Source organism: Myotis daubentonii, chromosome 15 (assembly GCF_963259705.1).
Source record: "Myotis daubentonii chromosome 15, mMyoDau2.1, whole genome shotgun sequence".
Classification (NCBI taxonomy): domain Eukaryota; kingdom Metazoa; phylum Chordata; class Mammalia; order Chiroptera; family Vespertilionidae; genus Myotis; species Myotis daubentonii.
The window spans coordinates 53,110,854-53,134,475 of record NC_081854.1 but is presented as its reverse complement, the minus strand read 5'-3'; the positions used below and the strand labels follow the sequence as shown (position 1 = coordinate 53,134,475).

General features: G+C 42.9%; 1 protein-coding gene and 1 non-coding gene across 4 annotated transcripts in view; both read left to right on the top strand.

Annotated features, from left to right (window-relative positions):
- Window positions 1–23,622, top strand: part of NUP93 (nucleoporin 93) — an 86,345-nt gene that overhangs the window by 6,021 nt on the left and 56,702 nt on the right. For 2 of the 3 annotated variants that reach the window (XM_059667982.1, XM_059667980.1), the window contains exons 2-3: window positions 6,042–6,225; window positions 9,408–9,525. In XM_059667982.1, the coding sequence (XP_059523965.1) occupies window positions 6,047–6,225; window positions 9,408–9,525 (297 nt within the window). In that variant the 5' untranslated portion in view covers window positions 6,042–6,046. Of the gene's footprint in view, window positions 1–6,032; window positions 6,226–9,407; window positions 9,526–23,622 lie in introns of all 3 variants that reach the window. The other variant, XM_059667981.1, reaches the window with a different exon arrangement.
- LOC132217748 (U6 spliceosomal RNA) lies at window positions 5,822–5,929 on the top strand. The gene has a single exon (XR_009449006.1). It is a non-coding gene; the product is annotated as a U6 spliceosomal RNA (small nuclear RNA).

Genomic DNA, 23,622 nt, shown 5'->3' with positions numbered 1-23,622 from the left:
TTAACCAAATGTTTGTGAAGCATTTTCCTGTCCCTCATCTCATTTGATCCTCACAGAAATCCTGGAGTAGGTAGATAGGAGACTTGGTAGAATCCTATTTTCTTTTCATTAGCAAGATGTGAATAGCGATATTAAAATATTTCTTCTAATTAATTTCCTTTCAATGTGCACGAATCCGTGCACCGGGACACCAGTATATGTGTGTGTGTGTGTGTGTGTGTGTATAATGTATATATCTGTGCATTTTTTTTTATTGTTTAAAGTATTACATATGTCTCCTTTTTCCCCGATTGATCACTCCCCCGGCCACTCCCACCCCGCAGGTTAAATATATATTTTTTTATTGTTTTCAGAGAGGAAGGGAGAGGGAGAGAGATGTAGAAACATCAATGATGAGAGAGAATTATTGATCAGCTGCCTCCTGCACGCCCCTTGCTGGGGATTGAGCCCACAACCCAGGCCTGTGCCCCCAACTGGGAATCAAACTGTTACCTCCTGGTTCATAGGTTGATGCTCAACCACTGAGCCATGCAGGCTGGGCTGTTCAAGAGTTTTCATAGAGATTACTATGCAGCCCCGGTTCTGCTTCTCAGAGGTTGGTGGGTGGGGCTGAAAGTGTCAGCTCTCCAATCACTTGGTCTTTCTGGTGACCAGCCCCATCCTGATCACCTTCCCCTTTGAGTGAAGCTCAATGGATTTTCTAATTGAACAAACGCACTATTAAGCAGCTCCCAGATTACCCCCCCCCCGAAAATTACGCCCCCCCATCCCACCCCCTCAAAGCCTCCCTTCTGTTATCCCCCTGCAAGGGTAAACAGTCCTGCCTTCTGACAGCAGTGGTAAATTGCCTTCCTTCTAAGGCTTTCCGTTGCTCGGTGGTTGAGGAGGTCTGGAGGCTCAGTAGGACTTCTGCCCAGGGGCACCAGAGAGCAGTTTGTTGCGTGGGGCCCTGGGACCCTGTGATGCACCTGTCAGTGTTTCCAAAGCCCCCTCCCAATCAGGCTGAGTCACTGCAGACAGAAAGGACTCAGTGCGGTGAGTCGTCCCCACTGGCCTTTTCCCATCCAGCCCCAGGTTTGCTCCGTTGACTGTCCACAACCCACTTCTGAGACTTCTCTGGCTCCTTCCTGGCCTCCTCCTCCCTAGCTCCCCAAGGGTGCAGCTGGCGTCCAGTCTCTGCATGTGTCCTGGCCAGATTTTTACAACACGAAGCTTGGACTTCATCCCTCTCCCACCCCATCATTTTAGTTCTTTCTGTTGGACAAAGCGAGGGAGGTTAATTTCATGATCAGTTTCCAGTATCTTGGGTTAAAATTGATATTTGGTTGGTTAACTCCTATATTTTATGTCTGATTTGATATGTATTTTGCAGAGGTACTAAAAACTGTCCTTAAATTGATTAAATTAACCACAAATTAAAAACATCTTAATGAAATGGAATGATGAGTATATCAGAGTATAGATTTGGAAACTTTAATAATTTTTTAAAAAGATATAATTTTATTGATTTCAGAGAGGAAGGGAGAGGGAGTGATAGGAACATCAATGATGAGAGTGAATCACTGATCAGCTGCCTCCTGCCCGCCCCACACTGGGGATCAAGCCCGCAACCCGGGCATGTGCCCCTTCTGGGTCCATAGATCGATGCTCAACCACTGAGCCATGCTGGCTGGCAATAATTTTTTTGTAAATTAATTTCTACTGGTTGCTTTATATACAATGCAAGATAGAGCCAGTATTTCTTAAATATGATGTTATATACATATCTCTTCTCAGAGACATGGAACAAGTTTATTTTCTACTCTGAAGTTCTATCGCAAATTTCTTCCTACATGTATATTTATTCTTTTGGTTTGGGATTCCGTTCACCTGAAAACTGGGTTATTTCTTCTAAAATATCACTGGCTTTTTTTGTCTGGGAAAAGCACTAGTCTGGACCAAGTGTGATCTGAACTGATGCCATTTATACTGTCACTGCCTTATGCTCTGCAGCCTCAGAAATGTTAAGTATCAGTTGGTAGTCGGAAGGGAATGTGTTTGCTCTGCTCTTTGCTTGTCAGTGGGTGCCGATTTGGCAGGGGAGTGCAGGAAGCCTTGGAGAACAGACCCCACGGACGGAAGAATAAAACTCCTCCTGTTCATTCAACAGAAAATGATTGTCTACTATGTGCCAGGCACTGTTCTGAGACCCGGGGAACATCAGTGAACAAATCAGACAAGTCCCTGTCCTTGTGCAACTTACATTTAGCAGGGGTGACAGACAGTAAGAGAGATGGGGGAGTGCTGGTGGGGGTTGCAGATTGCACTCTTAACTATTTTGTTCTAGGTTGTCATCTAAGGCAAGGTGACAGTTTAGCTGAAACAGCGAGACAGGGAATCGTCTGGTGTATATCTGGGAGAGGAGTGATCCAAGTAGAGAAAACGGAGTACAAAGACTTTAGGGTAGGAATGGGCCTGACCACTGGGGTACCAGCAAAGAGGCCTCAGAGTGGCGGGAGCCCAGGAAAGGAAGGGGGGACAGGCATGGAGTGAGTCTGGGAGGTAAGGAGAGGTGGGCTGCTTCTACAGGGCTTCCCTCTGTACAAGAGATTTAAGCAGAGGAGGGATGTGATCGGACTTTAAAAGGATCCCTGATTGCTGGGTTGAGAATAGACTGTAGGCGGTGAGGGCTGATGCGGGAGATCAGGGAAGGGGTGATAGTGACTCAGATGGGTGAAAGTGGTGGGAAGAGGTCGATTCTGGATGTTTTGAAGGTAGATTTGAAAGGCTTCGTTGACCTATTGGATGGGAGGTATGAGTCATGCAAGCTTTCAAAGCTTTTGGCTGAAGCAACTGAGTCATGGTGTCTCCACGCTGAGAAGGCAAGGACCAAGTTTTGTAGACAAGGTTAGAGCTCAGTTTGGGGCTTATAAAATTTAGGGTGTTGTTTAGAGATTCAGGCTTTGTTTTTACCATGGTCAACATAATTCTTTAAATAAATTTAAAAGGTCTTTTATTGGACCACATGAAAGTGAATCATGATTTTTGTTTGTCTTAATTATTTATACTTAAATCCTTCACTCTAAACCTTAAAAAATATATATATATATATATTATCGATTTCAGAGAGGAAGGGAGAGGGAGAGAGAGATAGAAACATCAATGATAAGAGAGAATCACTGATTGGCTGCCTCTTGTACGCCCCCACTGGTGATTGAGCCTGCAACCTGGGCATATACCCTGACTGGGAATCGAACCTCTTGGTTCCTAGGTCGACACTTAACTGCTGAGCCACGCCCTGCTGGGTATCATCACTCTAAATCTTTATATGGGTAGGTCATTTGAGAAATTGAGCATTTCCTTTGTCTGAATTTCTCCTACAGGAATGTAAAATGTTATTCCTTTTCCTCCCCCCACCCCCCCTTTTTTTTCAGAGAGAGAGGAAGGGAGAGTGATAGAGAGATAGATGAGAAACTTCCGTTGGCTGCCTCCTGCATGCCCGATTCTAGGGATCAAGCCCACAACCTAGGCTTGTGCCCTGACTGGGAATGGAACTGGTGACCTCTTGGTACATGGGTCAGCACTCAACCATTCAGCCATACCGGCTGGGTTCTTCTTCTTCTTTTAAACATAGAAAAGTTTTATTTCTTTATTCAGAGAGTTCCAGAAATTTCCTTATGAAAGAAAAACAGTATTTCCTTTGCTTTGGCTCTGATGGACAAATTGTGTTTATCTTAGAGTGAGAAAAATGTATGGGGAAGAGGCAGCAAATTACTTTTCTTTCCTCTTTCTGGTGATCAGCCATGTTTCTGGTAGGTAGTAGAATGTCATTGACCTTAAGGGTTTCTGAGGTAAAACATTTCTCCATTAGGCAGGAGCTGCGGTTTAAAAATATTCTTCTTTTTCGGTCCTTGAGAAAAACTTCCTTTGTCTGCCATCCCCATTTTCCCAGATGTAGAGATCGCCTGATTCTCTTGGGTGAAGACAATGATTTTCTGGAAACTTTAAGTGAAGAGTTATTGTGTATATGACTTTTTGTCTAAAGATTGAACTCAGTTTAGTACTTCATAAAGAATTTCAAAGCGTTTTCATGATTACTCCAGCTGAGCTACTTTTGTTTTAACCTTGTGCCCTTGCCTTTAAAGTTAATGTTGCTTAATGCTCACTTTAAAAAGTTCTTGTTCTCCTGCTGTAGATTTATGATGGTGCTATGCCCTTTTAACATTAACCGGTCCTTCAAAGCTGAGATATATATTACATTAGTACTGTAACCACAATTCTAGACCAGTGGGATTTCAAAAGTGGGTTTAAAACAAAGTAGAAAAGTATAATCAACAAGAGCTACTGTTTAAGGAATTTTGTTATTTTTTAAATAAATTACTTTGTTAACCTTTTAGCAACATAAATTTTTTCCCCCCCTAATGATGGTGATACTGTTTATCTTCTGTTTATTTAAATAGTCGTAGGACTTAACATCGTTTTGGTTAAGATCCTTATATAAGGATAGTACAGGATATATATAATTCATAACTATATAATATCTGTTAAATTTTTAACACTGTTCATAGGGCTTTTTTTGGTCATTTGGTGGAGAAACAGGTGGTCTTGTTAACATTCATGGTCTAGAAGCCAGCTGCTATTTATATTGTAATTATTAGTAGCAATCATATTTCTAAAAGTAGTAGGTATATTAACAATTAAGCCTAACATCTGAATATCATAACAAACGAACATGGATCTCTGCTCTCAGTAACCTTGTAAGCTAAAGAACATGAGAGTGGAGACTTGGACATGAATTTGAAGAGACTGTCTATTATGTTATTATGTTAGTGGAGGAGCAGTTATGTGAAAATAACGTGAAATTAGTCAGAAGACCTATCTTCTGGTCTTGGTTCAGCCCCTTTGTAGTGGAGAGTATTGTGGGCATGGAGCTGAGCTCTGTGGGCTGGAGTTGCTTCTTCTGTTTGCTCAGGACTCTCACAGAGTTGCTGAGAATCCTATCCTATATAATAAAACCCTAATATGCAAATCGACTGAAGGGCGGAATGACCAGTCACTATGAAGCGCACTGACCACCATGAGGCAGACACTCAATGCAAGAGCTGCCCCCTGGTGGTCAATGCACTCCCACAGGGGGAGCACCGCTCAGCCAGAAGCCGGCTGACGGCTGGCGACTGCAGCAGTGGTGGTGGGAGCCTCTCCCGACTCCGCAGCAGCACTAAGGACCCCTCGGGGGATGTCCGACTGCCGGGTTAGGCCTGCTCCCCGCCACAGTGCACAAATGTCGTGCACCAGGCCTCTAGTCATGAGATAAGGGCCTTATAAGTTGCCTAGTACTGTGGGTAGTGTTGTTTTACTTAGACAGGTGGCGAAATAGGAGGTGGAGGGTGGTGGTTCTTTGAGTCCGTGGAAGGAGGCAGGAATCCTGGTCTGTGGCTTAGTATCTTTGCATTTGTTCTGATGGCAGAAGTCAATCTTGGGCCTGACAATATACACAAAAATTATCTATTTGTTTTTTAAAAAGTATATTTAATGATTTCAGAGAGGAAGGAAGAGGAAGAGAGAGATTGAAACATCAGTGATGAGAGAGAATCATTGATCAGCTGCCTCCTGCACACCCCCCTACTGGGGACTGAGCCTGCAACCCAGGCATGTGCCCTTGACAGGAATCAAACCCAGGACCCTTCCATCTGCAGTCAGATGCTCTATCCACTGAGCCACGCTGGCTAGGGCTAGAAATGATCTATTTCTTCACAGTCTGACTCATTTTCTCTGTCAGGCCTGTTCTTAGGGTATGTTCAGGAACAAATCCACTTGTCTGTTTACAAAAAGGCCTGGTGTTGTGCTCGCTTCGGCAGCTTATATACTAAAATTGGAACAATACAGAGAAGATTAGCGTGGCCCCATGCACAAGGATGGCACGCAAATTTGTAAAGTGTTCCATATTTTAAAAAAAACAACGTCCTAGTGTTTTATTAAGCTTGTAACAGATTCAGATAGTGTTTAAAGACTATCTTTTCCTCGATTGAGCTCCCTTTCTTCTCTCCCTCTAGGATCTGCAGCGCCAATGGATACCGAGGGGTTTGGCGAGCTCCTTCAGCAAGCTGAGCAGCTTGCTGCCGAGACCGAGGGCATCTCAGAGCTTCCCCACGTGGAACGGAACCTGCAGGAGATCCAGCAGGCGGGCGAGCGCCTGCGTTCCCGGACCCTCACACGCACGTCCCAGGAGACAGCAGATGTCAAGGCGTGAGTACTGGTGGGGAAGCAGCGTTGCTGCTGGGTGGCTGGGGGCAGGATCCATTTCTTCTCTCCTGTCCTGAATTTGGATTCAGTTTGTAAATGACACACAAGCCAGTTTCTTGGGAACTCAGAGCGAGTGTGTAAACAGGTCAGTAGCCTTGCTTTGTCTCCTTGCCCGGGTTTTCCAGCCAGTCTTTCTGACCAAGCTGTGAGCCCATATCACAAGCAAAGATGATCAGGATGGGAAGGGGCAAAGAGTTTTGTCATGCAGAAACCAGTCACAGCAGTTCCTGCCTGGGTTCGCTGACTGTTGGGTCATAATGGCTCCTGCAGTATATTAGTCAGTGTGGGCCACACAGGTGAGTGTTTCTGCCTGTGCCAGTGAGCACTCAGAGATGAGCAATGTTTTTAAGGGCATTGGAAGAAGTTGATGCAGTCAGTGGCGAGAAGCCATCCAGCGAGGAGTGATTCTGTCTGCTTATTGTCAGTGACCCCGTGGGCTGCCTCTAAGGGACCTGGCAATGCAGTGTCTGCCAGTGGATTACCCAGGAAAGAGGGTGAGCGCCAGAGAGTGCAGCTGCAGAAGAGTGCTGACTGATGGCCGGCCAGTGGCTGCTGCTGCTGCACAGCATTGATCGGGCTGTTGATTCCACAGCCGTGTGTTTGGGGTCTTCACTGTGCCGGGCCTGGGACTTCTCTGGGGCTCCTACCATCAGTTAGACATGGTCCTTGTCTTCAAGGAGCTTATAATTTTGGGAGGCAGAAAAAAATGTTGGTGCTTTCCATAAGAACTATGATTTAGTCCGGTCAGCATGGCTCAGTGGTTGAGCATCCACTCTGAACCAGGAGGTCATGGTTTGCTTCCCAGTCAGGGCACATGCCTGGGTAGCAGGCTCCATCCCTGGTGTGGGATGTGCAGGAGGGAGTGAATCAATGATTCTCTCTCCTCATTGATATTTCTATATCTCTCTCCCTCTCCTCTGAAATCAGTAAAAACATTTAAAAAAAAAAGAAAAAAAGAAGTGTGATTTACTGACTACTTAAGATTTGCTTATCCTCACAATGAATATTAGGGCTGCTGTCCCCTTATTACATTGAGCAGCTGAGGCTCAGAGAGGGCAAGTAATTCTCAGATCACACAACTGGTGAGTGATGAGCCAGGGTTCAAACCCAGACAGGCTGACTCCAGAGCACATGTAAAGGGGAGGGGTGCTGTTACTTGTTCTGTGTGGGAGATGTGGGAAATTGGCAATTTCTGAATTGAACTTGAGAAAGACCTAAGTGCTTTTGTTAACGCCAGAGGCCCTGTGCACGAAATTCGTGCAAGAGTGGGCCTTCGCAGCCCTGGCTTTGTCCACAAGGTTGTCCGGAAGGACTTCGGGACAGTTGTTCCGCTGTTCGGCTGTTGGGTCGATTTGCATGTTACGTTTTTATTATTATAGATGAGTACATTGTTTGGGGTACGTAATAAATGTTGGTATTGGTCAAGTAAGTCAGAGGAGCCCCGGCAGGGATTTTGAACTATCCAACCTTGCAGCTACCTGCAACCAACTGCTCCCCGGCTCTGTTCCCCCGCACCCCAGCCAACCGTTAGACATTTCGGCTAACTAGGCTCCTTACTGCTGCTCCCCATTGCCTGTAGTTCCCCCGGTCTTGAGTGTGCAGGCTCTGTGCTGGTGTGAAAGGATGCTGCTGGAGCCAGAGGATCATCATGCCAGCTGAGTTGCTATAGTTATAATTTAATTGCCTCAGCTTTACAGCCTATTAAGAGCAAAAACGGAAAATGTTTTCTTGGTAACAATTATCAGTCATGCTCTCTTTCTTGTAAATTTCCATTCTTCCTCATCTCTTTCTACCTTAAATTCATTATTTTAGGGAGGAGGAAGTTAGAATATTGAAAGAATGGGTACAAGATCGGGCAGGTGCTTAAAAAGAAACCAAAGGGCTGTTGACTGTATTTTTCCATCTTCTTGCCAGAGACATAAATTGTGCTGTGAATATTTTAGTACAGGATGAGGGTAGAGGAGAGAACTGAGTAAGGAATTTTTTCTTACCTGAAATTTTGAAAGAAAACTGTCTTACAGATTTTAGTTAAAATTAGATTGTAGGTTTAAGATTGAATTGTTTGGTGCTGAATTCATTAGTTTAAATACACTTTGTTGGAGTTTTTATTTTAGGGAACAGATTTGATAGAATTTTGCTTCTGTTTAATATTTTTAAATTAAATTTTTTCACACGTGAAAAAGAATATGTATGACACATAAAGGTGTTCATCAAGGGTGGCAGGCTGTGAGCCAAAGCCAGCGGCCGCCTGTTCAAGGTGTATTGGAGCACAGCCATGCTTGTTTATGTACTGTCCATGCTGCTTCGTGCTACAGTTGCTGTAAATAATAAAACGAATGAGAAGATCACCTGTCTCATGATCTCCTTTACTGCAAACTGTTTGAAGCCGTCTGGCCTGTTATTTTATTGACATACTCTCATGTTATTCTTTTTTTTTTTTTTAAATATATTTTATTGATTTTTCACAGAGAGGGAAGGAGAGGGATAGAGAGTTAGAAACATTGGTGAGAGAGAAACATCGATCAGCTGCCTTCTGCACACCTCCCACTGGGGATGTGCCCGCAACCAAGGTACATGCCCTTGGCCAGAATCAAACCTGGGACCTTTCAGTCCACAGGCCGACACTCTATTCACTGAGCCAAACCGGTTAGGGCTCATGTTATTCTTGACAAGTCCCTTACTCTAATTCGGGCACAACCAGAACTTTCTCTCTAGCTACCAAATGCAGTGTTGGTCTATTATTTCAGGTGATAGATTTTTATGGAAAGGTATAAACCAACTATATAGGAGTGTCTAGGCCAGCCGTGGGCAAACTACAGCCCGCGGGCCGTATCCGGCCCGTTTGAAATGAATAAAACTAAAAAAAAAAAAAAGACTGTACCCTTTTATGTAATGATGTTTACTTTGAATTTATATTAGTTCACACAAACACTCCATCCATGCTTTTGTTCCGGCCCTCCGGTCCAGTTTAAGAACCCATTGTGGCCCTCGAGTCAAAAAGTTTGCCCACCCCTGGTCTAGGCAGTATACAGGGAGTTGTGGATAAAAAATACTCTTTAGTATTTTATGAAACTTACTGAGGTCTTAATCCTACTTTTTCCTCCCTGCCCTATATCCTTACATAGGTCAGTTCTCCTTGGGTCTCGGGGACTTGACATCTCCCACATCTCCCAGCGCTTGGAGAGCCTGAGCGCGGCCACCACCTTTGAACCTCTTGAACCTGTGAAGGACACAGACATTCAGGTAAGGGCTGCCAGGTGCCTGGATCGGTGCAGGTGGAACCCTGAGCGTGCAACCCAGGTTGAAGGCCCTGGCCCTTTGTTGACCATCTGATTAAGGAATTCCCGATTTCTTTTTTAATTCTCTTCTTCCTTGGATGTTCAGAGAACAGGAGACTCAGCTTTGGAGGTTAGTGGGGAACATTGGGTTATTTTCAGAGTGCTCTGCTAGGCTGAATTTAAGGAAGCAGTTCCGACCTGCACTTTTAGATTATTGTGATTGTGAGAATAGATTTCCTTCTTTGGGCTTAATCCAAGGCACAAACATTAGTTGTATCTTTTCTTGTTTTCTTTGCTAGATCTCAAGTAATTTTACTGTTCGTCTTCCACATTTCTTTTCTACAATCTTGCTTGCATTGGTTGGCAAAGAGCTGGGGAAACTTAGAGTACTATTTACTAAAACCTACTCATCAATCTCTAGGAAGTATTTGGCTACATTAGTGGTACCAGGAAATTGTCTAATAGAGCACTCTACTCTCATTTAACCTAACATGTCACTGGCACAGTTGATTGCTATTTTAACCTAATCAGAAATTGATGTGTGTGTGTGTGTGTGTGTGTGTGTGTGTGTGTGTGTGTGTGTGTGAGAGAGAGAGAGAGAGAGAGAGAGAGAAACACTGTTAAAGAAAAAACTTGAGTGATCCATTTAGTTTTGAGGCATTGAAACTGCATTTGTGTTAGAGTAAAGGCATAGTGGGGTACCCCATTTTTCTTATTGATTTACCTTTGAATTGAAAGGACCCAGGCCTTACAAAGGCAAATCCTAGTACAAATGGTACTAATTGTGTTATTGTTTGGGCTCAATTTAGATTAATACTCTCTACCCACTACCCTTCCCAAGAGCTGTTTTAATCCATCTAATGGCCACAGTTCTGTATTTAGTCCTATTCAGAAACCTAAAGCACTGTACTTTGAGTTGAGAGTTGAGTAACTGTAGATATTCTTTATTTTTCCTGTTACTGATATGGTCCCAGAGTATGGAAATATAGTTTCTTTCCAGTACTAAACCACATTTGCCTGTTACCTTAGAATTACCTTCTTGTTCCCATGTAATCTCAAAATGCCATGGAGCCCTAGCCAGTTTAACTCAGTGGGTAGAACGTTGGCCTGCGGACCAGAGGGTCCCAGGTTCAATCCCGGTCAAGGGCATGTACTTTAGTTGCAGGCTCCTCCTCAGCCCGGGCCCTGGTCAGGGTGCATGCAGGAGGCAACCAACCAATGTTTCTCTCACATTGATGTTTCTCTCTGTGTCTTTCCCTCTCCCACTCTCTCTTAAAAACAACAACAACAACAACAACAACAACAAAAAACAATGGAAAAATACCCTTGGATGAGGATTAACAAAAAAACCCCACAAAAACAAACAACAAACAAAAATGCCATGGATACATACTTGTCACTTAACTTTTTTTTTTTTTTTTTTTTTAGTTTTAGCTATTCCCCTCCCCTCCTTGTATTTCAACTGCTTGATACTCTATAAACAAATACTTATAACAGGCTTGAAGTGGGCGAATGGGATAAGTGCTCAAATAATTAGGATACTTACCATATATTTTGGGGAGTACCCCAATAGTTTGGGAAGACATGGCACTTGATGTCAGATAGGTTGTTGGTTGGTTGGTTTTTATGTTTAAAATACCAAGGAAGTTGTTTTTTTTTTAAAAAAACTAACTGCTTTTTAAGTTTTCTTTGGCATATTTACAGTCCATATTTGGAATACTCAGCCACATTTACTGATGCACTTCACCAAGTCCCACTGATGTGGTACTCCATTTTTTGCTTTGAGATGTGAGTGATGGGCTCCTGAATGCATTGAGTCATAAGGGTCATTTATTCTGACCCTCTACTTCATTCATGAACAGTCCCCTTCAACCTCCCATCATATGGCTTCCTAGCAGTGCATGCTTGGTCACATTAGTGTTTTTTGATTAGGAAACAACACTCTGAGCATAGCTAAGAGTTTTGGTCCTTACCATTGGGAAATCTTTGAATTTTTAGAGGAAGGTTGCCTCCATTTCAAAATTTTACCTCTCAGTTAGGCTTTTCTGGAATACCTTCAGAAATGCAAAATGCCAATTCAAGATAACTTTTGATTACTTGGGAATTAAGTATCTAGACCTGAACTAAAGACTTACTAGTTTTCAAACAAGTCCTCTATTGACTTCATCTTCTTGCCAGCAAAGGCTTTAAAGGAGAAAATTTAACATTAAAAGGGCTGACACTTGGGCTTGATCTGAGATGGCTCTAGTTATTAGTAGGGATTGGAAGCTTTAAGTTGCATTGTGTGGCTCAGCTGACCTATGCTCCAACTTCCGGTCTGCACAGTAGTGTCATGTCCTTGTCTGGTTTCTTATTTGGAAGTCAAAGGTAAGAACCAAGCCAGCTTTTGCCCTTAGTATGGAATGGTCTTTCTTTTAATTCTTCTCATAATGTGTTCATTATCCAAAGAGAGTTAAGTTGGAAATCTTCAGTTTTTTTGTTTTTAGAAAATTCAGACTTACTTTTTTTTTTTTTTAATTGATTTTTTACAGAGAGGAAGGGAGAGGGATAGAGAGTTAGAACCACCGATGAGAGAGAAACATTGATCAGCTGCCTCCTGCATACCTCCCACTGGGGATGTGCCCGCAACCAAGGTACATGCCCTTGACCAGAATCGAACCTGGGACCTATCAGTCCGCAGGCCGACGCTCTATCCACTGAGCCAAACTGGTTAGCACCAGACATACTTTTTGATGGACATTTTTTCTCATTTATTTTAACAGCTTTATTGATATATAATTCACATTTCTGATGGATTTTTGTGTATGAACATTTGTTTTCTGGCCAGTGTGATTTTTGAGATGAGAGTACACAATCTCTCGGGCCGAGTACCACACAGAGTGAATTTATGACGTCAGTTTATAAATTCATAAAAGGAAATGCTAGAGGATCCTTTATACTAGTAGATGCTGCCCAACACTTTATACCATCCGTTGTTTGCATCACTTATAAGCTTGCATCTATAGATACATGGATAATCCTTTTCTGTTTGGTAAACACTGATCATATTTCCTTCCCTTTCTAATGGAGCTTGAAATTAACGCAGGTCTTTTTGTTGTTACTTTTTTAAAAAATATATTTTATTGATTTTTTACAGAGAGGAAGGGAGAGGGATAGAGAGTTAGAAACGTCGATGAGAGAGAAACACCGATCAGCTGCCTCCTGCACACTCCCCACTGGGGATGTGCCCACAACCAAGGTACATGCCCTTGACCGGAATCGAATCTGGGACCCTTCAGTCCGCAGGCCGACGCTCTATCCACTGAGCCAAACTGGTTAAGGCTTTGTTGTTACTTTTTGTTTGTCATAATCAGTGATGTTGATTGGCATGCACTGAGAATACATTTTAAAAACGTTGTCACCAGCAAAGGTAACATTTTTTAAATGACACTTAAATATAGGTTTGGCTGATGCTAGAGAAATTTTAAAAAATGTTTATTGATTTTATTTTTTGGAAATGGTCATAAAGAAGGCCTACGCATTTGTGAAATAGAGGTGGAAGAGCAAAAACTATTAACAGGACATGTTACCGACACGACTATCCCGCTGTATTAAAGTGACATCAAGGTGCTTGTGAACACAAGCCCTCTCACCGAGACCCACTTGCTCACTTCTGTCTGTGGAGAGAAATATTGAGGGCAGATTGCACATCTTTATTAGGATCTGAGCAGACCTAATGTACCATGGCTGACGTGTACTATATAGTAATAAAGTGCAGATTTACACAGTTCAGTTATAGTCTTGGCTTTCCCACTAGATTGCATGTATATTTCAAGAAGGCAATGCAGAAGTAGCCCGAGTTAGTCATAAAAATGGGAGCTGCTGTTTCTCAGCATTAGACCATAATATTTTCTAATGACACTAGATCAAGTAGAATAATACTATTGCTAAATGCATTGCATTAGATTCCTATTGCCACAACAAATTACCTTGAAATTACCACAAACTTAGTGGCCCAAGCATTAGAAATTTACCTCTCACAATTTTGGAGGCCAGAGTTTGAAATTAAGGTGTTGGCAGCAGCATGCTCCTCTCCGAAGACTCTAGGGGAGAATCCTTCTTCTGGCCCCTGGTAGCTCCTGGCATTCCGTGGTTTGTGGCAGCGTAACTCCATTCTCTGCCTCCATCTTCCCAGGTTTGTTCTCCTGTTGGCAAATCTACGTCGTCTTTTGTAAGGGCTCTACTGGCCACTGGATTAGGGCCTACCCTAAATCCAGGACGATGATGTGTTTGAGAGATTTCTGTAGAGACATTTTCCAACTAGAAACAGTCTGCTTTGTGTTAAATACCTAGTTTTTAGGGTAATACTAGTTTTTAGGGTAAGTATAAGTAGGATTAAGTTGTACTTTTCTAAGGTCGGAAGAGCTAATTTGGGCGTTTGTGTATTCAGCCAAACAGTGGCCAAACCTTTTCTTTTTTCTTTTCTACGCTAGGCCTTTGCTTACCACCTTCCTTTAGCGTGGAGTAGCGCCTTTGTAATGCCCAAGCCCTAACTTCAGTCTAACACTCTAAGGCAGGGGTGGGCAAACTTTTTGACTCGAGGGCCACAATAGGTTCTTAAACTGGACCGGAGGGCCGGAACAAAAGCATGGATGGAGTGTTTGTGTGAACTAATATAAATTCAAAGTAAACATCATTACATAAAAGGGTACGGTCTTTTTTTTTTTAGTTTTATTCATTTCAAACGGGCCGGATCCGGCCCACGAGCCGTAGTTTGCCCATGGCTGCTCTAAGGCTTTCCTTAGATGCCACCCCTTTGATAGTCTTCTTAGCTCTCTCCTCCCCATGACCTCCAAATTTAGTGTGTTGGCTTTACTGCTTAAGAAAAAACAAAACTTTCTGAATGTTCCCTCACAAAAACTTAGAATGTGTTGTTGGAATTGATTTAGCAGCCAATTCAAATCTTAGATAAGTGAAAATTTAGCCTGTTCTTTAGAGAAAAAAAAAATCCTATACCAAAGGTCTTCATAATGTCTAAATTTCCAGATGAAAGTCTGTCCCGTGTGAGTAAAGAGAAAACGAAGTCTTAAACAGAATAAAATGATTATGCGAAAATTAAAGTCAGGGAGACTGATCTATCACATATAAGATTAATGGTGCAGTGATAATTGACTTGTTAAAACCTTGTTTTGCTTACCACACTGTGTCTATAATAAAATATTCAGTATTTCCTTCCTTTTTTCTGTTCTTGGCCTTGGAAAGGCAGAGTATGCTCAAACCACTCTTAGCTTATTTCAGTAATCAGAAGACACTAAATGGCTTTGGTAAAGTATAAATACGAGTCACACTGGTGGCGTAACCCCTCATTGTTATATAACCTAAATGGTTATTTTCATGGTTTATCTTTTAACTTGATATCTTCGGAATTAAGATACTGCTGCTTACATGCAACTATATATAACAGCTAAGAGGAAAAGTGGCTGTGCTGTTTGCTAATTATGTGTTTGTGGCACCGGCAAGTTCTTGGTAGGAATTGGTTTCAGAAATCCTGAGGTAGTTCGTTGGAAAGAGGGTCAGACTTGCCTAGAACGATCAGCAGCTCTTCAGGAAGATTATAGGTCAAACGTAACATTGAGGGAAAAGCACGGTAAGCTTTCCCTGGCTCCGCTCAGTTGAAGGAAAGTGCATTCTGCATGGGTGAACTGTAGCTTAATTCCAGGATTATTTTTAAAGAAATGTAGTTGTCATTTTCGTCTGTTTCTAGAAATTGAAACTACCAAGCGTGTGTCCCAAAGAGAGAGGTCTTACCAGAGCTGCTTTAGTAAATTTAAGGAAGAGATGAGGTTCATTCCTAAGAGTGCGTCTATTTGCATACTGATAATTTATATAACAAGTCTGAGAAATAGTCTAAGTAGGAAAAACAGTTCTTCCATGTTGTTTGTGCTGTTGATATGCTTGAGCAGGCTTTTCTGCACATATTGGTCACCAAGGCCAAATGCAGGAATAAGTAGTGGACTCTGAAGGAATAAGACTTTGCTCTTTAAATGTTTTCACATCTGAAAAGATGAGAGACTATGGCATGGAATCTAATAGTGCGGAGGTTTTTATTTAAGCAGTTGTGTTTGTTGATCTCCTTTGTTATACCGGTATTTCTTTTGCACCTAAGGAAATTTCATGGTAACCTTTCTCTTGAGGTTTTAAAGGACTTGAATGGATATTTGAAGCTTGCCCTTTCCCAGCTTATAACCGCTGCCTGTTCTGGACTTAAACCCATAGCTAATGCTCTTGGGTTCACTAGCAAATGAATCCAGTTCTCACTGTATCCAGATTCTGTTGGAGAGACCCTTTTCTGGAACAAACACCAGGTGCATTTGGGGCCAAGACTCCATTGCAGAAGCTGAAGTGCATGTGGAAAAGACACATCTCGCTGTGCCCGGTGCTCTTGTTCAGGGCAGCCATCGTGCCAGGCTTTGTCTCCTGAGTGAACACCGCAGTGTCCACATTTCACCCACTTAATAAACATGTTTTCTGTTCCTTGTCATTAAATCCTGACCCAGTGTAAATCTCAGCGCTGATAACAGCCGGTAAACATGTAAAGAAGAAAAAGTAATTGTCTTCCCAGAAGCAGGTTCATGTGCCATCCTGTTCTGTGTTTATAATGAGGTCGTCTAATGCTGATTGCTGCGGTCAGTACTGAAATGATTTAATTTTCCTGCCTGCATGTGATAAGGGAAAAGGTAGGCAGTGTGGCTGGTGCCAAAGTGTGCAGTTACATTAAAGTCTCCTTTGACTGGAATTAAAAATGGTAACTCTGGAAATAAAATGGATGTTAAAGGCTTTGTTTGTGGAAAATGTGAAAAATTGCTTTTCAGGGAGCCAAGGATATAAGATTTCAGGTTTTGACTTGTCTATTTACTCTTATCCTGAATGCAGGGCTCTCCCAAAGCAAATAAATGGTGCTGAATGTGTTTGGAGCAAGTAGGAAATGACAGGCTGCTTTGTCTTAGAGGTTTCTAATATCCTGTAGTGAGCAGGAGAGTATCAGTTACAGCTTAAAGAACTTGGCATGGTTTGGGAAGAGTTTTCTGGGAGAAGCCCAGGGCTAAAGTATTTATCTAACAATTCAAGAGAGCACTTCAAATATTGGCCAGGCCTGGTGCCTTTGAACCAGAGCTGAGTCATCCTTCCTCCTTCAGAGGTGTCTCTTAACTTCCTGTTCTATTGATGCCCCAGCACTTGGGAGGTGGGGAACATACGTCGGCATCTTCAGTCTGGTATTTTTAAATTGCTTGGTTTCAGGAACCGGGAATGGGCACTGTTTGATACTGGAGTAGGTGTGATTTAAGTGAGGGTGAAAACCTCCATTGAATGCATTACTGTAGACCAATCTCTCATTCCCAGGTGGCAGCCCTTGACCCTGTGTGCTGCTTTGATCTGCTTGCCACAGCGCCGTGTGCTCCATTTCCAGTTTGCAATGTCAAATCCAAGCTTTGTAGGCCTGCAGCCTGAAGTGTCTCCTTCCAATGGTGGTGGTTGCAGAGTGTGGCTCCTCAGTTACAAAGCTTTGCACCCGGGTTCCCACTGTCTCCACTAAAAACCCACAGTCTGTGAAGGAACTGAGAGAAGGGCTCCAACAGGGCAGACCCTTGGTTTTGCCTTTTTGTTGATTTGTGTGGAAGGGACCAGGAAAAGTAGCTGACAGGTAGGGTGGGCAGCATCCTCTACTGACAAGACCTATGCTTAGAATTTCTCTTGCTGCAGAGCTCTCAGCGCCAGTGTGTATTGCTTTCTTTTCAAGCATTTCCATTTCACAAATGCTTGCTTCCACCTTGCACTCCAGACATTGGAGAGGTTGAGCAAGTCCCCCAAGCCCAGGTGGCCGGCAGTCCCTGGTCTGCAACACTAACGATCTGCAGTGATCCTTTGGGATGCACATGCCACCTTCATTATCCTGGAGGACCGAAGGGTGAGCCCTCTCTTTTCACTGTGGAGTGGCTGTTGAGGCCGAGACGCCATCAGCAAAACCCTGCCTGTGCTTTCCAGAGAACAGCAGCACTGGAAGCACTGCGGCCGAATCTGCTGAGCAAGGCCAGGTGTGACACTGCTCCCATGAAATTGTACAGGAAGAACCCTTGTCTTAGAAAACATCTTCACAACTAGGACTGTGCCATTTATGAAACAGAGGGGAGGGTTAGGTCAGCAGAGCATACGTGGGTAGTGCGGGTTTACTGGTTGATTTATTATTACTGACCAATTTGGTATATTTCTTTGAATGGCATGAGCAAAAGGATATGGGGGAGAGTATGCTCCACTCCCTTTTCTTTAAAAAAAAAAATTATTTGTCTATTTTAAAATGCTGTCACTATCTTAGGGACAGGTAGAAACTGCTGTGGAAGGTTATAATATGCTTGATTTGCTCCAGTTACCAAAACACACTGGTGTGATATTATCTGGGAGTACTTTCTCCTCTCTTATTAGATCTCTCTTATTCACAGTGCGTATCAGTCTGTTTCAGCAGGTCCCCTCTATGATGAGCAGGGCCTGGCGGATCCTTGGAGGTTTACTGGCATTCGTGGTGGCACTTGGCTGTGCGATGGGATTCCACACTGCCCAGCTGTCTTCACGAAGGAGTATGGTTCATTCAGAAGGTGCTTACGGAATCAGTGCTTCTCAAACAAGCTCCTTCCCCCCAGCCCCCATTTTATGTCAAACTGAGAGAGAACTTTAATAAAATAGAGTGAAAATAAATTGACCAGGAAAAATGAAAAGAAAGACATAAGATATAAGCCCTAGTTTTTAAAATTAAATTCAATAGATGTAAAATGATTCTGTTAGATTGCTGTGAAAGTTTCTGAATGCTCATTCTCAGTTTTTGTCTTTACCTTTTAGACTGGGAACAAACCATTTGCGGGCTGGTACCCCTTCAGCCTTCCTCGGAGTAGTTCTAATTTAAAAGCTGTGCTTTCTCGCTCCCTTCCCCCTTCCCTCCTTTAGTTTAAGTGTTCCCTGCTGTTATAGTGAAATATGGCACCAAAGTTTGCATTCCTGTCTTCTGTTTTATGGCAGCTAGAATCAGGGAGGCAAAGCTAAGATTTACTGAACATTTATTATGTCCAGACACTGTACCGAGCACTTTCTGGGTTTCCTCATTTAATTCTGCTCAGTAATAGCCTGCTGTGGATACTATTGCTCACCAAATTTCACTGATGAGGAGCCTAAGGCCTCAGACTCAGTGGTTCTCAACCTTCTGGCCCTTTAAATACAGTTCCTCATATTGTGACCCAACCATAAAATTATTTTCGTTGCTACTTCATAACTGTACTATTGCTACTGTGATGAATCGTCATGTAAATATCTGATATGCAGGATGGTCTTAGGCGACCCCTGTGAAAGGGTCGTTCGACCGCCAAAGGGGTCGCGACCCAGAGGTTGAGAACCGCTGATTTAGCGCAAAATAAAGAGTAGAAAACCCTCTCTGGGGGTGTCAGGCAATGCTCTTATTTGCATAAGCTTAGTAATAAAACAATGTTGATTGAGGGAGAAGCTGGAACGTGCTTTCCAGCTGGCTTTGGGGGGAGTTGAGTTTTACAGAAGGCCAAACCTGCTTCATCCCTTTATCTTCTCCAGGTGCTTGCTTTTTTGTCATGCTTTTCTGCTTTCTGAGCTGTCAGTTTAATTTTCTGTCTAAAGCTCAGCCTGTTATGTCTCAGGTTTACTGCCCTGCAGGTACACAGTAAAGGATTTCTGTGAAATCCTGGAGCAGCTTTTAGATTTGAAATGCCAAGGCTTTGTGCTTTGAAAATTGGTTGTGTGCAGCTTCTGCTTGATCATCTTTGTTTTCTTTTGCCTCTGAAGCTGAGCTGGAGGTAGAACGATGATGCTAGAAGCAATTTAAAGGGCACATCAAATTTTTACTGTAATTCTGAACTATTGATTGTTGACTTATTTGTAGGTTTAATGCAGACCCATTTCCTTACTTAGCGTCTGACTGGCCATTAGGCTCTGGCAGTGTGCCGGAATGCTGAAATCTTGAATCTTATAATATGATTTGGCTGTCTAAGGGAATTATGTGTGTTTGCTTTTTAAAGATACAGACAAAGCCCTCAACTTTGTGTTTGCTCCAGAAAACAGGAAGTAATTTCTGTATACAGCAAAATTATTCATTTCTAGGCGACAGCATGGAGTGCGGAGTTGAATAGAATGCTAACTGAAGTCATACAAATTGGTATCCTTTGGATTAACTGGCTCTTTTAAATAAATGCAAACTAACATAACAGAATTTCAAAGAGAAGACCAAGCAGGGACCCAAAATGTCCTTGTGGTGTTCGAGAGGAGGTCCCAGTTACGCACTGCCGTGTAAGCGGCCCTCGGCATGGATCTGGTGCCTCTCTCTTGAATCCAGCTGAGGGGCTGGTCGTGTCCTGCTTTCGGAGGGAGCTGGGCTCAGGGTGGTTGGAGGAGAAGTAATCATTGTCCATTACAGACTTTCATTCCCAACCTGGACACCTCTCGATTGGAACAGAGAGCGAGTCTCACTTCTTGAGTGAGGGCTCAGGGAGTTAGATGATAAGGAAACATTACGTTTGGGATTTTGAGAGTGTGAATGAGAACTGAATGGAAAAGAGGAAAATCCACTTTTCTCCCTAATTTCAAAACGAAGACATGCTTACTTTAGAGAACTTGAAAAATGGCTCCATGGCGCTTTCTTGATGGCTGTATTGCCCCTGGAAGTTGCTGGACCATTTTGGGAGTGTTAAATTGTATGGACCAGGTACTTGAGACTAGAACATCTGTTTGAAATGATAAGGAAAATAGATCTTTTTTTAACAGAGAGGTGAGGAATTAGTCCATAAAGCATGGGTTAGAGATAAATTATAAAAAATGGCTGTTATTATTTAGAATTGCTCAATTCCTATAAACGATCCATCTTTTCTTTTAATCTTTGGTTGCTCACAGCAGTGTTTCAGGTGGGTTGAATGGGTGTTGGCATCATCTTTATTAGAAGGGGAAGTTGAGACCCAGATAGATCAGTTACGATCTGAGGTGGAACCTGAACACAGATACTGCTGGTACCTTGCCCTGTATTCTTACTATCATGCCTTGCTGTGGAAAGCATCAAGGGCTGGACTGGTTGGGTGAATGCCATGTTATTATTTTTTGCAAAGACACTAAGGTAGTTCTTTGGCCAGTGATGTTTTGGTCCTTTCCTTCCTGTTGTACCTTTCCTCACCTATTTTCTTTGAAGTTTATTTCCATTTATCCCTTTCCATGTGAAAGGTTTGCTGGTTAATGAAATCAACTGTAGGGATGAGAATGCTACTTAGCAGAGTAAACCAAGTGGAGACAGACCTCATTTTTTCCATCTTAGATACACTTTGGAACAAAAAGTGGTGCTGATGTTTGTTGCTGCTGCTGACTTAGTTTTCAGATGCCCTTTAAGTGAAGGCTCAGGGTTTCTGAGCTTTGTCACCCTAGGGCAGTGGTTCTCAACCTTCCTCACGCCGCGACCCTTTAATACCGTTCCTCATGTGGTGACCCCCAACCATAAAATTATTTTCGTTGCTACTTCATAACTGTAATGTTGCTACTGTTATGAATTGTAATGTGAATATCTGATATGCAGGATGTATTTTCATTGTTACAAATTGAACATAATTAAAGCATAGTGATTAATCACAAAAACAGTATGTAATTATATATGTGTTTTCCGATGGTCTTAGGTGACCCCTGTGAAAGGGTCATTCGACCCCCAAAGGGGTCGCGACCCACAGGTTGAGAACCACTGCCCTAGGCCTTTCAGCCTGGTTTATGTTGTCTGAGTAGGTCATTGGTGCCAAACGAATGCAGCGTGGCAACCCCGAACAAATGTCACATTTGAAACTTTAGGCGAGCTGGACCGTCAGGGTTTAGAGCGGATTTTGGGGGGGGAGGTTTTTTATTTGTTTTTGCCAGGTGTTTTTGCTTTCTGTTTCACCCCCCATTTCCTTCCTTTCCCTGGCTATCTTCCCTTCTTCTGCTTTCCTTTCTTTCTCTCGGTCCTTTGCATCTCTTTCTCTGCCTCTCTTTCCCCCGCCTTTTAGGCTGGCTGTCATGCAGAGCAGCCATTGCTAATGGGAGCGTACCTCCTTTTGTCCGATCAGGAGTTAGCTGTGAAACCATGGCTGTCTTCTCTGTAGAGTGAGCACCATCTCGAGGTGAGGTTGTACAGGCTGGTGGAGAGACTGGTCCTGTGGGAGCCGGGCCTTGCTGGCTGCCAGCGGTGGGCCTCTTCCTCACACGCTCTCATTACTGTGTTGTCTGCATTTGCAAACCCCAAAGAAGTGGAATTTATTTTCTCCATCTAGCTAACCTGCATATGTTTGGCACTTTTAATGGGTACCCGGAAGGTGTATTTTCTTCTTCTTGGCCCTTGCCCAAAGCTTCTGCTTATATTCTACTTTTGTGTTTTTGGTACCTGACTCAGCTTGATATCGAAGGTGTGTAAGAGTTTTCTGTTATAGTACCTAGCAAAGGAACTGATTATACATTAAAGCCAGATCCTAAGTAGAGAGGATGATGGGGAAGAAAATGACCAAGGGGTATTTAATTTTGTTTCTCAGGTTTTAGGAAATCAGTTTATAGATTAACTCCCAGCTTCATGTGCCCTCTTCACCATTTGTTAAATATTCATCCTACTAGCTCATGAGGGGGGGGGTGGGGGGGGGAGAAACATCGATGTGTGAGAGACACATCAATTGGAAGCCCCAACTGGGACTGGGGATTGAGCATATGCCCTTCGGTGTGTGGGCCGACATTCTGATCACTGAGTAATACCTGCCAGAGCTCCTACTAGCTCATTTTTGGGGGGAAGGGGCGGGGAGCGGTTGTGCTGGACTGGGTTTATTGTGGAATAGCAGACATATTGCAGAGCCCTTTAGGCATCTAGGTCTTTCTTTGGGAGTTCGGGAGGCAAAGGAGCTGTAAATCTCATCTGTCTTTGTATTAGCTTTCTACCTCTGGTTGGTTTTAATTTCCTTCTCCATTCTCCTCATGCCCTCAATACCTTTGGCAACCGAAAGAGGCTCTTTCTCTGATTCCAAAGCGTGGGGTCAGACCAGCATCAGCATCTCTGGGACTTTGTGTGAAATGCAAATTCTCAGGCTCCACCCCAGACCTACCGGATCCACATCTATGGAGGTGGGATCCCAGAATCTGTCTCTTAACAAGCCCTCCAGTTTGAGATCCACCAGGTTAAGTGACTACAGAAGTCTAGTGTAGGTAAACCCTGTTTTTCCAGCTGTCTGCCCACTTTTAAGTTATTATTTGTTTGAGTCCATAAAGAATTTGTTACCACCCTTGTTTTTATCTTTGTTTCATCAAGGACACAGTAGTCAATAAAATATATGTTTAAAATTTACATATATTAAAAACTTATGACTTCTAATTGGTCATTGATTTTTTTTTTTTTTCGCCATGGAGGTAGTATTAACTCCGATAACTGAGGCTATAGCTCAAAATACATGGCCTAAAAGCAGTCACAGCCCAGAGGGGAATGGACAGAGGGAGACAGAGGAAAGGGAAGTGGAGGGATTAATAATCCCATCTTGGCTCATCGTCATTGTCCTCTCAGATCGCTGTGAGCAGATCTGCTATTGCTTCTGCAAACGTTAATAATTCATGGATGGACTATGCCAACGGAGGCCTTAAATCTGGTTTCTCAGCAGATTAAATACACCGTCTGCCATTAGTAGGAGCCAGGAGAGATGAAAGATGGACTTGTTTTTCTTCACTAACCTGATTTTCTCTGCCTTTCTCCTCAGCTCCACTCATCCTCATTTTGTTTACCTTTTCATTTGCTTCTCACTGTACCCCCCTCCCTCATTAAGTGAGTGGTGGGGACCTGGGGTCTACTGTTAATGACATTAGATTTTTCTTTTCCTTAGCTGCTAGTAACCACAGATGCCATGAGAGAACGCTGAAAGGCAAAATAACCTTAGAAATGCCTAAATCAGTCGGCATATTTGAAAAATGTATTGAAATGTGCAGCCTGTGTTTTAGAAATCATTTAAAATGATTTGTCTTTGCTTTGAAGAATAATTATATT